This window comes from Lycorma delicatula, chromosome 1 (assembly GCF_047948215.1).
Source record: "Lycorma delicatula isolate Av1 chromosome 1, ASM4794821v1, whole genome shotgun sequence".
NCBI classification, from domain to species: Eukaryota; Metazoa; Arthropoda; class Insecta; order Hemiptera; family Fulgoridae; genus Lycorma; species Lycorma delicatula.
In genome coordinates this window covers 253410801-253427945 of record NC_134455.1, presented here as the reverse complement: position 1 = coordinate 253427945, position 17145 = coordinate 253410801, and the positions used below count along the sequence as shown (strand labels likewise).

At 27.8% G+C, this 17145-nt stretch overlaps 1 protein-coding gene across 1 annotated transcript in view; it reads right to left on the bottom strand.

Annotated features, from left to right (window-relative positions):
• Positions 1-5871: 5871 nt before the first annotated feature.
• The window catches only part of LOC142317810 (uncharacterized), a 37256-nt gene continuing 25982 nt past the window's right edge, over positions 5872-17145 (bottom strand). Inside the window, exon 4 of the mRNA XM_075354360.1 lies at positions 5872-6206. Coding sequence (XP_075210475.1) covers positions 5872-6206 — 335 coding nt within the window. The remainder of the gene's footprint in view (positions 6207-17145) is intronic.

Genomic DNA, 17145 nt, shown 5'->3' with positions numbered 1-17145 from the left:
GTCATGGCAATTTCAATGAGTACCTCCATCGTGTTGGAAGAAGGCCAGGTGCAGAATGCATGTACTGTGAGAGAATTGACAATGCAGAACACACATTTTTCTGCTGCGAGAGGTGGACAATTAAAAGGAGGAACTGTGGCATAATAGGTATGAGCCCAGCAGAGGTCCTAGAGCACATGTTGAGGAGCGAAATAAACTGGAAGAAGGTTACGGAATTTATAGTAGCAGTATTAACAGAGAAGGATATAGATGAAAGGCGACTAGGTTACTAGTGTAGAATAGGGTAGGGTGGACAGCCTCAGTGGTGAGAGACGGCACGCTGAGGTGTGTCGTTCTCAATGATCCACTGAGGACTCCAAGGGTTTAGATAGGTTCTGATGAAGAAGAAGAGCAAGAAAAGACCCGGTGCCACGTTACGGCTATTCGAGGTATGTCGTGGTTACCAAATGGGCAAACAGAAAATCACTCAAAAGAGCTGACACCGGCGAGCCGACCTGCCATGCCGGACGTTCAGCCGGTAGGCGGGGAGGCTCGTTAGAGTTTACCAGACACTCCCCTGGGTGGCACAATACCAACCAGTCGGACCGGCTCAGGGGAGTAGAGTGGAAAAAAAAAGAAAAAAAAAGGGCATATTTTTATTATAATTATTATTATTATCTGGAGTTATCCAATGAATGTATTTGGGTCAAAAGGTAGACCATCGCTGTTAAAAGGAAATTCATACTTTCCTACCCACCTTCCTGCTGTCTTGTTTAGGTTCTATTTGGAGGAACTTGAGAATAAGGTTGAGGAGTTTTCTAACGTCTTCTTAATGATTGGTGATTTCAACTTGGCGGTTGTTATTTGGCTCGATAGGTGCATTTCCAACGCCACATTGTGTAGGCTAAAGGCTGCTGTTCTATTTGAATTTTTAGATTTGATGCATTTGGAGCAAATTCGGCGATGGAATTGTAACATTTTAGACTTGGTTAATACGAATGTTCAGCCGTATCGATGATCGTTGTCTCGAAATACTAAGGATAGATTTCACCCTCCATTCTCGTTGTCTATTGGTGGTATGTCATTTTGTAGGCAAGAGGTTAAGTCCTCTTTTTATTTTCTTGCTGGGGACTACTTGGGTTTACTTTACCAGTTTCGGTCGGAGAGGTTTAGCATAGATAATTTTGACGATGCTGCTGATGGATTGAATGAGATTTTAAAGAGGTGTATGCAAGACAATATTTCACACAGGCGACTGAAGTTACAGGCTTACCCATTTGGTTTTCAAGAGGTTTAATCTCAGTACTTCGTGAGAAACAAAAGGCCCGTGGATCCTACAAAAAATATGGTCTTTCCATTTATTATGATGAATTTAAAATATTGGGAGAAAAATCGAAGCGATTGTTGGTACGCGACAGGCAAAGGCACGGCGTTTTGGTTGAAAGTGATTTATTTCTAAGTTTTATTTTCCTAGTTACTTTACAGTAAGATATAGTTAAGAGTTGATAAATGACCCCCTGCCACATCTTTTTATTCCTTGAAGTTAAGATGTGTCCATAAGTACAAAAATACTTAAATCTCATTTTAAAACTTCAATATTTATCTATATATGCATTATTTGGCGTTGTTAATTTTTTTTTAAAACTGTTCTGAATAATTCCCACAATACCAACACTAAAATAAATAGTTCGTACATTTTTTTATTATGTATTTAACTATCGACTTGAGAATTTTGAATGTTTTATATCATTTTTGTCTAACTTATTTTTAGGGAAAGAATAGTTTTCAACCCTTTGCAGTGAGTTGGGAGGAATATACACCTGCACCACTGTCTGATATTGTAAAGGTGACTCTACCACTAAATGTTTGCTAGCGACTACTTATAATGATTTCCTCCAGATAAACCAGGCTAAAAAAGCACTTTTTATACTTATATTATAGAATACTCAATAATATTTTCAAAGGCTTAATTATAGTAGTAAGTAAGCAAGCAGCACATGATGACAGTTAAAGAGATTTAGTAGAGCCGCTTATAATTTACTAGTTAGTTAATTCGAGTAGTGTCCGTTCTCGGATGAACGTTCAGCTCGTAGTCCTACTAGTAGGTCAGAGCCATCGCGTACTATTGATGTTAAGAGGCCAGAAGGTTCAACGACTTGTCTTTTTATCAAGGTCGTTTCTGTTCTCTTGTCATAACCCAAATATTTTAATTCTTCCCCCATCACCAGCAATATAATCCATGCCTCGACTAACGTGCCGACCACACGCGTATGAGCTCGCCTACCTAGCTGCCTGTCGCTTGATGTGTTTTGGATTTTATATATATATATAAATATATATGTTAAATATTTATGTTTTATAAATATATAAATGAGTTATATGTGAATCACGATTTTTTTTTGCATTTTCACTCAGTCTGTAGAAAATCTTTTTTTTGTAAATAAATCAATTAGTTAACAAATTTTCTCTTAATTTTTGATAAATCGATTTTTAAGCATCTATTATCATTCAGTACGTTTCATAGAATTATTGTATACTATTTATAAAAATGGAATATTTTCTCTACATCAAAATTAACAAAGTCTGGAGTTTGAAAATTCAGAGAAAGAGCATTAAGATCGAACGTGTGTTTAGGCTTTCATTTATATATGCTGCTATGGTAAAATGTAAAGAAAATTTATTATCATGTTACATATACATTTTTAATAAATTTTTTTAAACATTAATTAAAAAAAAAAAGGAAATAACTCTACATATATGTGTTATAATAGAAACTTTTACTTATGCGAGAATTCGCCGGGTGTTTACTTCTTGAGGTTTGAAGTGATTCTGCATAGTTCTATTTTTATTGTAAAATCTGACTTTTACGTAGGCCTCTAACAATAAACATAAAGTGTCATACGGATTAAAGCTTTTTCTATCTCATTTTTAAATTATCACTTTTTATGTTGAAAGAACAAAATATTTGTAAAGAACATAAACTTGACTTATATGAATACATAAAAGTAGTCATTATTTCTGTTAATATACGTATATAATGTGCTTCCCATACTGGAGAGAGTCGTACATTCAATGCGTGGTTTACTGGGAAAAGCGTATAACACTTAGTTATTTTAAATTACCTCCTAGTTTTCCTCTTACGCTGTGACACATTTAAGCACTACAGAAAACGAGGCTATATTCAGCGCTGCTTTCTTTAAAAGTAATGATATCAGATGGTTTGTTATAAAATGTGTTTGTGTTATGAATAAAGTTATATATCATTCTAAATTATCATTCCCTTTGATATAGACGTATATATATATATATATATATATATATACGTCTATATATTTAATTATAATATCTATTATAATTAAAATTGGTTTAAATATCTATATATATTTAAACCAATATTAATTATAATAGATATTTTAATTTAATATGTCTATCTGAATATATAATATTTGATTATACCATATTTTAAGTGATATTTATCATGGATATTTATAATATTATCTACATACAATTAAAATAGATACATGTGGTATGCTGAAATATCTTGGGTTGGAATTCTTGGGAATGACTATGTATTTTTTCTGAGTGATTTGTATCTTGCGCCAAGTCTCGTACAAACTTTAGATTATGCCCTCCAGACATATATGTTAATACACATGTAATGTGTACAACCAAATTATCTTTCATTCTTTCATTAAATAAATAAAACCGTTTTTTTTAAAAATAATTAATCACTCTTTTTGCTTTGTTAAATTAAAAGCAAAATCGTTTTTTTAATTTAATATTGTCTGGCTGAGATTTAGATTTTTTATATAAAACTTAACAACTCAGAATGTCTTCACTTAATCAGATAGAAATGGCGGTCAATGTGCATAAAATAAAAATTTTAATTTAATAATATTTGCTTGAAAATCCATGTTCAGTTTTATTTTATAAATAATTATAAATACATTAAATTACATTACGAAAGATGATGTATTAAAAATATTTGTTGCAATTCTCGAATTTATAAAACAAGTAGTAGACGATTTTTTCAGTGTTTATCTCCGTTTATTCTAATAAAATTCGGGTACGATATTTTTGTAAAATATACGGAATTATTTATCATTCATTGTTTTTGAGAAGTTTAGTGCAGTTAGCTGAAGGCGTCTCTGTCGGGGTGTGTGAAGTTCTTTCCATAATTTTATCTGTATTTTCTCGAGCGGCTCCGGTCAGGTCAGTTGTTACATACTCGTAAAGCTGGCCAGAATTGCTGTTCAATAAATAAAACACCAAAGTGGTAGCACTGATTAAAATAATACGTTTATTTTTATAATTTTTATATATTAACTGGTGAAATGCAAGGGTATTGACTTGTTTATGCTCACACTTACTTGTTTATGCTTACTTCTCGTATATTGTAAGGTATACAGTTTATAAAACTGTATATATAAACAAATAACACTAACTACTGTAATATTTTTTTCAGTTTTTGAGGTTATTTAATAATGAACAGTTAGAAATCATTACTTCTATGCAGTACTTTTTAGTCTCAACGATCTCTTGAAATGTAGCTGTGAACCTAACTTTTCATTTTGTGTTCTATAAAAGGGAGTTTTACACCATTTGAGCTCAAAAAACTTTTCAAGGTCAACATTTACACGGAGTCATAATAATAATAACACAACTTGTTTCATAACTGTACATATCTTTTAGTTAAAGTAAATGAAGTTTATTTTTTCGGGATATTTAAAAAAGTTAATATTAACACAGAAAAACCGTAAGTGATTATAAACAAAAAAAAAATCCATATCAATATTTTGGAAGTACATGTATATATATATATATATATATATATGTATATATATATATTATTATATATATAATAAATCCCTGCCGAAAAACAACAAAATTCAATTATACACAAAATGTCTAGATTACTGAAAACTATGATTTAATTAATTGTAATTTTAAGGTGATTATAAAAAAAAAATTGACAGTTATTGTATTATTTTATTTTTTTAATAATAAATAAATTTTAAAAAATAACAAAAATGCCCGATACATATACTTACAAATTACAAAATTTAATTGTTTGAAAGTTTACCTACATTGAAAACTTACTTAAACATTACATGTTTGTTATAATATATATATTTAAGTGTATTTTACTTGTTTAAAACTGTGGAAAACGTTTTTTGTAGCACAACTTTAAATTATTTAGTCTTTATCACTGAATGAAAACGAGTTATTCATGATCGTTTTTTTTTTTACTTATGACTATGTCTTTTTCTTTTGTTCTTAAGAATTTTCTCTGCGGATCGATTTGTTCGTTAATAGAAATGCTTATCGTATTAATGAGCGAAATTGTATAATTTTCGCTTAGCCGTCTGATTCAAAAATCACTGAAATTATTGATCGTAACTGGAATAAAGAAAAATAATCATCGATAAATTATAATTAAATACCTAGGAAAATACACTCAGGAACATATAAACAATTTTTTTTTTTGCCATTTCCAAATAGATAAGCATTTATTCTCATTTAATAATGTTGTATGTTGATGAAATAGCATTAACATAAAGATTTGATTATATATATGTTTTTCAGTATATTCCATTATAACATAATATAATATCTAAAGTTAGGTGTGCACGAAAATTATTATAAAAAGTGGTGAAATTAAAGTAAATTTATTGAAATTTTCTGTTTTATTTAAAGTTACAGACTAACATTCAACTGTTGTACCTACAAATAAATAACTACAATAGTTATTAAATTTTAGTCCGGTAGTAAAAGATTTAATCTATAACTAAAGTATATTTAGGGCTTATAAAGTATCTTTTTAATATTTTTTATACATACTGCTCTTTCTAATTTGTGAACTATATTCAAAAGGTTATAACGTTTTATCAATTACCTCCATCCTCCTGCCGGCTTGTATGAATCTTCACGTCTGCTCCAGTACTCTGGAAACCCGTGATGGTACTGAATTTCAGATAGTCCGTACGGTGACGGCGGGTAGTGATAATGATGAGGAGCTCTTACTTCATATATTTTGGTTTGGCCGATTAGCGATTTAAGTCCCAGAATTGCGACAACTCCTAAAGATGTCATACCAGCCCAAAGCCCTTTGAAGGCGATCAAGGTAACTATTCCAAATATTACAGGCAAAAGTATTGCCGTTTTAATTTTTAAAGCAAGTAGAAGCGGTATTGCAAGTCTTCTTAGTCTTTTCCTTCTACTCCGCCCTAGAAATATTTTGAAAAAATATCAGTTAGTGAACAACCGATTTTGTATGTATGATTCAGAGTTTGGTGTGTCTACATAGGTATTTAAGCATAAACCAGAGAATAATAGTTTTTTATTAATGAGAAATATTATTTTTATGAACTTTAAATTATTTTTATATTTTAAACACAGTTAACCAAATCTAAATTGAATATCAGTATTTCAGATTTGTAGACCTGTAAATCGATTCTTATATAAATTGAAATTGGTGTTTTTATCTGTTCGATGTTGTAGATATCCAAAGTAAACGATAATATTTGTATTTATGTAAAAGTTTGAAAAATTCATTACGTAAACAAAAAATAAAATATTTTAATAATTTTTCGAGTTATCAAAAAGTTGCTATCAAAAATGACACATGGTTTTCTTTGTACCAATAACTTCTTAATTATCTAGCTGTTACAGAACCTGTGTAGCTACTACCACTGAAAAATTATAAGATAAAATTAAATTATTTACATTTGCACATTATTTTATACCTGATTTTGCTCAAATATTTAAAAGAACTTAAAAATGAAAGCTTTATTTTTTAATTTTAAAATATTTTTAAGATTTTAAAATTTTTTTGTAAAAAGCGATATGGGAGTCCAAAAATATAAAAATAATATTAAAATATGTTATAACGTTTCATTTATTATTAGTTCGTAAAGTGTACTTTTATTTATCAAACATTTTCATTTTGAGTACATTGCGCAGTCTACCCTGAATACTTGAAAAATCTTGGACGAATGAAATTTTTAATTAATAGTTTACCCGACGGCAATTTAGATTTATGATCATTTAAAGCCACTTTCTTCTTATTTTTAATTTAAAATCGTGAAAAATTTCAATAGTAACCAGGATAACATTGTTGGAGTCAGGATCCCTCCTTCAGGTTTTACGAGGGCGTACTGAAAGTAATTTAACAAAATATGTATATGCTTTCTTAGTTTTTTTTTTAAATATAGTATCTTTTTGAAACAATTATTTGTTTTATAATAATTTTATAACGAAATAATATATTTTAAAGAACACCAGTGATCTCATGTAAATTTTTGATATATATTTATGAACAGATTATAATAAAGATTGTTTAGTCTGATTGGAAACTCAGGTAAAAGTGTAAAATAATTGAAAGAAGTCACTGAAATTTACTTTGCTACAACTGAGAAATAAAAAAAATTAAGTACAACTCAGTCTAAATAAAATAAAAACCTTTATTGGTTCTGAATCACTTATCCTAAAATCTTATTTTTACATGTATTTTAACCAGAACGACGAAATGATTGGTGAAAAAAATTCAAATCCTTCCCTGAAATAGAACTCAAGTCAGATTATCACAGAAGCCACCGTTCTAACCACAACTGGCGGAAAAATAAAATATTCAAAGATGTGACTAAATTTTAGATATTTATAAATTCTTCGACGGAAAGGATCGTAGAAAACATTTAAATGGGTTTTTCCCACTTAAAAAGTACAATTAATTAACCATGGAGGTTTGGAGATCTAAAATCGAAGCTTTGAAGAGCTCAAGTTGCACTCGAAAATCAGATTCCCCTTAGGAGTGTAGGTTGATTTATAACATGTACCAACCTAGCAACATAAACAAAAGCATAAATATGTTACATTACTAATTTTTAATTAATAGATATTTAATGTTATTTTTAATATTATTTGACTACATCGAAAAAATGTAACCACAAATAACTGTTATTTTAATTTAAAAATGTACAAATATGATGTTCTAATTTTTATATATTTGATATACCGCTACTATTCGTAGATGAAATAAAATAAATTATTGTGTTATTTTCATTAAAAAAAAATTAAGTTTTATGAGTTATGGAATTTTTAAACACTTATGACTCCTATAATTACTGCCGTACATCCAATTTAAATATTGCTCAACACTAAATTTATTGAATAGAATCATGTGATGATTTTATCGCATTTGATTTTCTTTCCAGCTGTTGGGATTCATGTATGTTAATTAAAATTTTAACAGTTAAAAAGTGTATTGTTTTCTATTATTTTCCGAAGAACTACACTGTTAGGAACTTGTAGAAGAGTTTTTTCTCGTGAGTAGGTAAAGTACAATCTACCCATGAATGTGTATATTTTGATATTTTTTGTCATAATGAAAAATGTTTCGATTTTATAAATGTGAAAGAATGTTAGATCTCATTTTACTGGTTTTTATGTGGTACTCAGAAGGTACCTATTCTTTCGCATTCTAAAATGTTTTATCAAAACTTAAAATTTATGAACAGTAACTCGATTTAGGTTTCTTCGTCCTTAGCACTAAAATCAATTGAAATTATTTGTGTCTCTGATCACAAATTGTTCAGCTGATTTTAAGAAATAAACATCTAAAATGTAATTGAATACAGGGAATGTAAGTAACTGAAATTATGTGAAAGCATATATTACCATTTTTTGATGGAATTCAGGCGTTTAACTTAACTGGTACAAATTAATCGATAATGTCAGCTGTTCTCCAGCTATTTAATCAACTTTATTATCTACTTTTTATTTGTTTGATTCCTCAATCAGAATTCAGTGAAGCAAAAGATATCAAAGGACAAAAATTAAGAAAATAAGATTTAAAAAGATTTTCAAATGAAATTTCTTATTAAAGCCTCCAGAAATTTTAACAATGCATTTTTAGGAATTATTTTAAAAGGGCCATACTTCCTCTAGGTTTTTCTTATGAATCTCTTATTTTGAGTGTAGTAAATAGAATAAAACCATAGGAATTAGCATATACTCAATATGTAACGTAAAAGAAAAATCTATCTTTCATAAAAGAAAGATTTATAAATTTTTAGTAGGTCCTTTTTATAGGTAACAACTTATCAGAGTTACAAAATGAAGAGTGTTTTTCATTTACGGCAATAGTATTGAAATTAGTAGCATAATTATAATTTACATAGTAAGGAAAAACTCAACTTACAAGTTAAAAAAAATTCATTTTAATCTCCTTTCACTGAATTAAATAAAAATAAATAAATAAATTTTAAAAATAAAATAAGAAATAAAGTACAATCGCTTTTAAACATTTTTTGTTATCTCTCTTCAAATAGATGTATATAAATATTTAAGAGGTGTATTTGGTCTCCTTTCCCAAATTGTTGTTTTAATTCTTCAGGACTTTTTCCCAAATTCTACAACGAATTAAAATTTCTCATTCATATATTTTTATCCAGAGATTTTCAGATTGAAAACAGTCGCCATTGTGTCACCGCCTTCAAATTATTATTCATAAAATAATTATTCTGCAATATACTTACTATTGTACTGGTTGCTTGTATTAGATTTAGTAATTTACTTCATTTAAGGCTTAAGGTAAAAATTTTACTTTATTCCTAATTAATTCACAAACATTTCCCAATTTTACTATTTCAAACTTAACAGTTAAAGATTTAAATTAATTTAGATTAAGAAATTAATTTATTAAACTTCTTCTTTAATCCTGGTATACAAATAAAATGTATATTTTCGACGTGAAGTTATATATTAATCCATTTATTTTATCCAGATCAAACATTTTTACTTTTTATCCCCTTTTGATCAACCAAATTATGTAAACATACAAATAAAAGATTGTTTAACATAGCTGAAAATCACAGTTTTATGTTACATGAGAAGTAACAAAATACCTGCTTAACATATTTACCAACAATTAATTAAATTTTAGTTCATTTTTTTAAAAACTTACTCGTAGATAGAAATAAAAGAACGAGAACTAATCTGCGTAATTGTTTTTATTAATTTTTGGAGAAGTGTTTAGATACACTACTTGAAAACATAAATACATTTATGTTCCCAGTTTCCATTTATAGTAATCAATGATATTTAGATGTAGAGAGTGGGTTGGGATTATGTTAAAAACATATGTTAAAGAATAATTTAATAATCACAAACAAATCCGATTTTCACATTTACCTTTAAAATTCCTATCTCTTTAACTTTTCAGTACGTTAATATTTATATGTATATAGATTAAAATATGGTGAAAATGATTTTCAACTGTAACTACTAAAATTGTAATTTTTTCTACTAAGAAAATTCAGTTTTAAGATGTAAACCCTGTTATATTTTAAATTGATAATATTAATTAAAACTTGGTTGATAAATGTATCCATGAAGTCAGAAAACAAAACGCACTCAGCATATTTGAAATTGATTAGATTTGATACTAAAAGTAGTAAAGTGAATGTTCTCGTATGTTAATGCCAACAATTACGAAAGAAAAATAAAACTAAAAACCAAATGATTGAGCCTGACTTATTTAAAATACATATCTCAATTTCTAATTTTCTACGAACTTTATCTTTTATGTACGAAAGCTGAATTTGAGTAATATCCTTTTACTCAATGAAACCTAATGAAAAAAAAATCACACACACACACACACACACACACACACACACACACACACACACATATATATATATATATATATATATATATATATAAAATATTTGATAGTAAAAGGTGATTAGAATATTTTTATTTCATTCCCACAGTTTTATACAGTTTCCATTTATAGTAATCAATGATATTTAGATGTTGAGAGGGGGTTGGGAATATATTACAAACACATGTTAAAGAATAATTTTATGAATAACAAACAAACCCGATGTCCACAATTACCTTTGGAATTCCTATCTCTATAACTTCTCAGCATCTTAAACACACGACACACCTGTAGAAAGTGGTACGTGAGGGAGAGAGAGAGAAAGAGTGAGAGAAAGAAATGAAAACGAACGATGGTGAAGGTGTAATCGAAGTAGAGGGGTGATGGTGAGAGTGTGACATACATTCCGTCCCGGATCACCTAAGACCCCATTCGAGTAGCCAACAATTCAGTCGACCGGATTCTGATGGCACACATTATTTGATGATTATAAAAGAAATATTATATCAATTTATAATAATACAATAAAAGAGAGTTTAAGCAGTCGACCAGAATATAAACTATCGCATTAGTAATTATCATTGCAAATTTATAAATATGTTGACTGCAGGTTAGAAAGCTTATAATATAACAATACGACTGATACCAAAATTGAAAATAACTAGCTTGTTATTTCCCTTGCTATTAAAAGCAAGTTTTTTGTTCTGAGCAATAATCAAACCCGTACCTTTATTACGATTTAGTGAATTTATTATTCATTAAATTTAGTAACGAATACTTAAAGAAATATAAATCGCGTTCTGTGAACATTTTTTTTGACAAGCTTAAACTGATTACCTTAGCACTTGTCAGCAACATGAGATTACTTAATAAAGACCTTTAACTGCAAGTTTTCGTAAACGTTATTTTATGCCATAACCAAGCATAAAAATACAAAAGTTTGGTTAAAAGCAAACTGTTTATTACTAAGTTAAAAAAAAATTGTATGATATGATCTGAAGTATAGAAGTATATCAAAAATTGTTTATTTTTTAATGTTTTCTTTAGACATTAAAAGTAAACAAAAATATCATTGATTTAAGACTAAACCAGATAAAGTAGGGTTTGATATTCAAGAAATAAAGCTGTAATTTTGTATAACCTTCTGGTACGTGTTGATATATTTGAAAAGTAGGAATCAAAAATAATAAATAAGGAATAACATAGAGTCCAGTCCAAAGACGTCGACTATATGCCTATATATATATATATATATATATATATATATATATATATATATATATATATATATATGTGTGTGTGTGTGTGTGTGTAAAATTGATATAAAACCATCTAATAGTTAATGAAAAATAAATTTATAAGCACATAATACTTTGGTAGTACTTTATTCTTGCCACTTCTTTGTAATATTCTATAAAACAGTGAGATGTGAAATGAAAACATGAATGATTTTATTCGTGGACGAACTAGCCAAACAGGTTACAATCTGCTAATCAGCTTTAATTACGTAGTTATGGGTTAGATGTTCTCACATATTTAAAACATCTGTTGTTTCAATGTTTAGGCAGGTCTAAAAAGTGATATCATTCAATTTGTAAGGGACTAGAACATTTCTAAAAATCACGTTTTTTACATTAATTATTACACGTGAGCTATTAGAAATCGGATCTAATTGCTAATGAAAATATCTCAACTATTTCAGCTCCATACATTTAGAAGGAGAGATATTAATTGCAGTATGAACTTAGTGAATTAGGTGCATCTCCATTCTTAGGGAAATAAACGTTTCATCTTTAAAATGCGATTCTGTGCATTTTAATCTTTTCATTTCTTGTAAACAACAAAAGTTAGCTAGAAGGAATATTTCCTTTATTTTTGGTTACAATAATAAAAAAAAAATTCTAGCGAAGATTTTCGTTAGATTTTTGCTTGAAAACAGTTATATTAACAAATGAAATACGAATTACTTTTTGAAAGAACAAATAGTACTTCAAAAACTTAGTAATGTAGATTTTTTTCCTGTACTCAAACCCTTCTTTGAAATGGCCAGTATACTTTACGTTGACATGTCAGTAGGCTAAATTGTTTTTTGTTCAACTAGGAAACTTTCTTATTCCGAAGCTGCTAAAAGATAATATATTTTGTTTCAAATAATATTTAAAAGGTTTTCAGTAAATTTAATCGTAATATTAATTTATTTTTCTTCAAACTATAAAATCAAATGTATCGCTTTTAACATCTGAATTTATATCAGAAAACGTTAAACATAATGTTTTATCTACAAAATGTTGGTTGTAACGTTCTTGTATAGTAATTAAATCAGTTAAAAAAAGTTGGAAAAACACTGTTGTACTGTTAGGTTTGAATTCTCCAGTCAAACTTGAATTTCTGATAAATAAAATCAATCTTCCTTAAGCAGCTATAATTTGGTATTAATTAGCCTGTCTCTAAAGAAAACATAGAATAGTTCTATTATTCACGTTAAGTGTAAATAGAAATAAATAGATGTAACTGAGCTGAAGATTTAAAGATTTCAGAAATTATGATAGCTTAGACGTAAGTAAAACTTGTAGAATTTAAATTTCAGTAACAAGGTAAATTTCAAACGGATAAATTGTAATTTTTATAAGTGTTTATGAGAATTTTTTTTTAGTTACTACATATAGTTTATGCAACGTATGATAATGCTACCTATGACTGATGTGCGAGATAAATAAGAAAATTTTCTATAAACGTTTAAAATTTATTGATTGAAACAAAAAGATAAATTTATCAGTAACGGTGTTATACCATTACGTTAACGCAAATAATCAGTAGATAAGAGCTGATAAAAATATTTTTTTCTGTTTCTTTGTAGTTTTTAGCTAACAAGCAATAATTTATTTACTTAACATGTACTGATGTTTAAAAAAATATATAAACACATTTTTTTTGCATTATACATTTATTTATCTGTCTATTCTTTTGTAGTAACTAGGCAGAATACAAAACGTCATTAATTATATGAATCCTTTAGTTACAAAAACATAATTTAACTAACTCGATTAAAATACTAATGATAAACTTACAAATAAACTGTTTAGGCATTAAAAAAAATATTAACCGCCTTATAATGCCAATAAACGATTATATATATTTCCTGAAAAATATTTGTGAACAAAGACTTTTAATATATGTAAAACTGCTGATTTACATGCAAAGGACGAATAATCTTAATAGGTTATTCACTTTAGTCTAATATTTGAGAATTACATAATAAATTGTAGTGTAGCCTGATAAGTAATATTCATGACTACGTTTTAGGTAAAGCTGGAATAAAAATAGAAAATCAAAGTTTTATTTTATAATTACTTTTTTAATGGCATTAAATTTGTGTTTTTTTGTTCTATTTAATACCACATCTTCTCTATCCTGACAATTTTGAGTTTCATATTTACAGGAAAGCGAAGAATAATTATATGGATGTTTATAAAAATCAAATAATCTCAAAATATTTCTGCCACAACTCTATTTCTATAAACAAGTACGGAGTTCTGGAAATGATACTTTTAACGATTATGAAAAACTTAATTTTATCAAATCAGCTTTTTTGTTTTTCGAATACCGCAAATTTTGGTAAGTTATCAAATAATTCTTCTTAATTTTTTCATATAATCTTAATATGAAAAATATAAAAACACGTAAGCTAATACAAATGAAGAGGAAAGTCGGGTAAGGAGCCATTTTCTTCTTAACAAAATACAACTAAAAACTTTCCCTTTTCTACTTTGGATAAAGCTGTCGATAAAAATGATTATAACGCTATTTATTAAAGAAATGAATTTTCATTAACACCGAAAAATAAATTGATTAAACGTTTTTTTTTTTATATATATAGATGTGGTAAGATTATTATTGATGGAGCCGGTTGACCGAGTGGAATATACTGTGCTAACGGATCTTATTGTAGAGGTGAACAACCTGTTCCAACCGTGACGTCACTATAGATAGTTCCTATGTGCCTAGTATATAAATGTTGCTGTGTCGCTCTCCTTCGCAATCCTTCACCTTCCTCTGTCCTTCATTTCTTTTATTCTGAATCCGAAATTTATTTTTTATTTGTAATTAGCTATTTCGTTTGTTATTTTGTATTATACATCTTCAGTTATATTTTTAAACATTTTTATGCTGATTACATAAACAAAGATTGATACAGAAGTAAATTTTAGGTTATTTTTTTCTCATAAATCCCACAGATTACAAGCAACGACGTTTTTACATGAAATATTTGTTTGCTTAACTAGAGAATCTATGCGTACAAAATGTATAAGATATGGTTGAACTAGTCATAAATTTTACGCGTTTATTTGATTTATTAATGGAATTTAATAAAAAAAATATATATATATATATATATTAATCATATATTTTTAAGTAACTAGTTAACTCTGATAAGACAAATCAAATTATTTAGAATCCGTGACTTATTCTAACAGTGTACCGTAATTTACTTTTTTGAAGATGGAATTTGTAATTTTAATAACGTAAATTATTTAAAAATAGCTCTTATAAAACAACTTTATGGATTCGTTCGAATTTTCATCATGTGGATTTTCTACACTGATTTCTGAAAAATCTTATTAGCAAAATTTACTTTTGATTCATTAATACAGCTTATATCTGTAATCCGTTCTTAGTTAAGTAAATCTATTACTTAAATTAACTTTTATTAAAAAGTATAAATATTTATTTATTTATTAAAATAATTATTTTATTCCAAATAACTTCATAACTACATTTAAATGATAAAATTAAAGTTAAATACAAGAAAATAGTAAAAAAAAAAAAAAAAAAACGACAGTAAATAGAATAAATAAAATAAGAATAAAAATTACGAAACTAATTACATATTTTCCTTTATTTTGAACATTAAAATAATTTGTGCTGTGTTCTCCCTAAACTAAAAATAGTAAAAATATTTTATAAAATTATCGGTTTCTTCTATTACTTTTTTTTAGCAAAATTTATTTATTTTATAAATATTTTCATTGAATTCGATCAGCTACTCTATTATCGTAACTCTATTATCTTGTAATTACAGGAATAATTACTTTTGTAGAAGTTTTAAATTTTACTAATAAGTAACATCTTTTATTTTATTAATACAATTAAATGATTATTAAAAACTGAAGTTTCAAATGTCGAATCAGCCGAATATATTTAAATTAAAATTAATCCTTCATCTGCTACAAGTTTCACTTAATATTTTATAATCGGATTTGTTGTTTCTTCGGATTTCACTGTCAACACATACGCACACCTACCCGTGCGCGTGCACACATTCACACACGCGCTGCTGCAATCAAACGCGCGCACACCGTTACACCTGTACATGCAGTCTGCAGTCTACCGTACGGAGGCATATATTTTTATAGTTATTTTTGAGTGATGGAGTAAAATGGGCTCAAAACGGGCAAAGTTAATCAGAAAATTTTCCTCTCGTCAAATTCTTTTCCGCATTTATTCGCAAACTTCGGTACTTCGATTACGAGGGTATGAGAGAAAAGGAAAATGAAAACAACTGATTGCAAAGTCTTCATTTTCCAGTAAACCTCTTTTTCAAATCATGATGTCTATTCCCACATTTTTGCTAATTTTATGCAAGTAAACATTTATTAGGGTTGTATTTTTACATACACTAATGGTTATAAGACTATACATATTCCCAGAAACCTAATCTATATAAGCGGACTTACTACAATTTCTTTTTTGTAATGAAGACTTTCAGCGTATATTAAATGATATTCATTCTTTGTAAATAAACACTTTATTCAGTGGTTATTCCAACCACTATCTTTAGAAAATATGAGTTTCAATAGTCCTCTTTTACTCAATAGAAAAATCACGGGGCAAAATCACGGTATGCCAACTCTTGGATACCTTTAATCTAACGGTTTTTTGTTCTCCTTTTTTCCCCCGTTACAAAATACCCATTCTAATCGTGGATTTGATCTTATCTAGATTCTGGAAAATTTAAAAAAAGCCAACCATAGTGTAATCGTTAATGGTCTTCAGTAAAGTGATCTAACTGAATAATAACAATAATTGAACGAAATTTATTAAGACTTGTCATAATTTTCCACGATTTAAATTTGTCTCGTTTAATTTATTAATCAGTAATTTGTACAATGAAATTATGTATTTATTTATTTTATATGTAAGACTGCAAATAATTTTTTTTTTCAGTAATCTTTTTTGTAAACACGAGGAGAAGGAGCACTTTGTAAACTATTTAGAAAAACAAATAAAATAAAACTTTCAACAAATAACGCTTAATTTTCAATATAAGCTCATTATTTGTTTAACTTACATATTCTTGTAATATGTATGTAAATGGTTGTTACTTTTGTAACGTTACATTCTGACCGACTAATAGGTCTAACATTGCTAATGTATTTGTGTGTTTTTTAATTTTATGTAATAGATATATTTTAACAGTAAAACAAACAATTAATTTATAG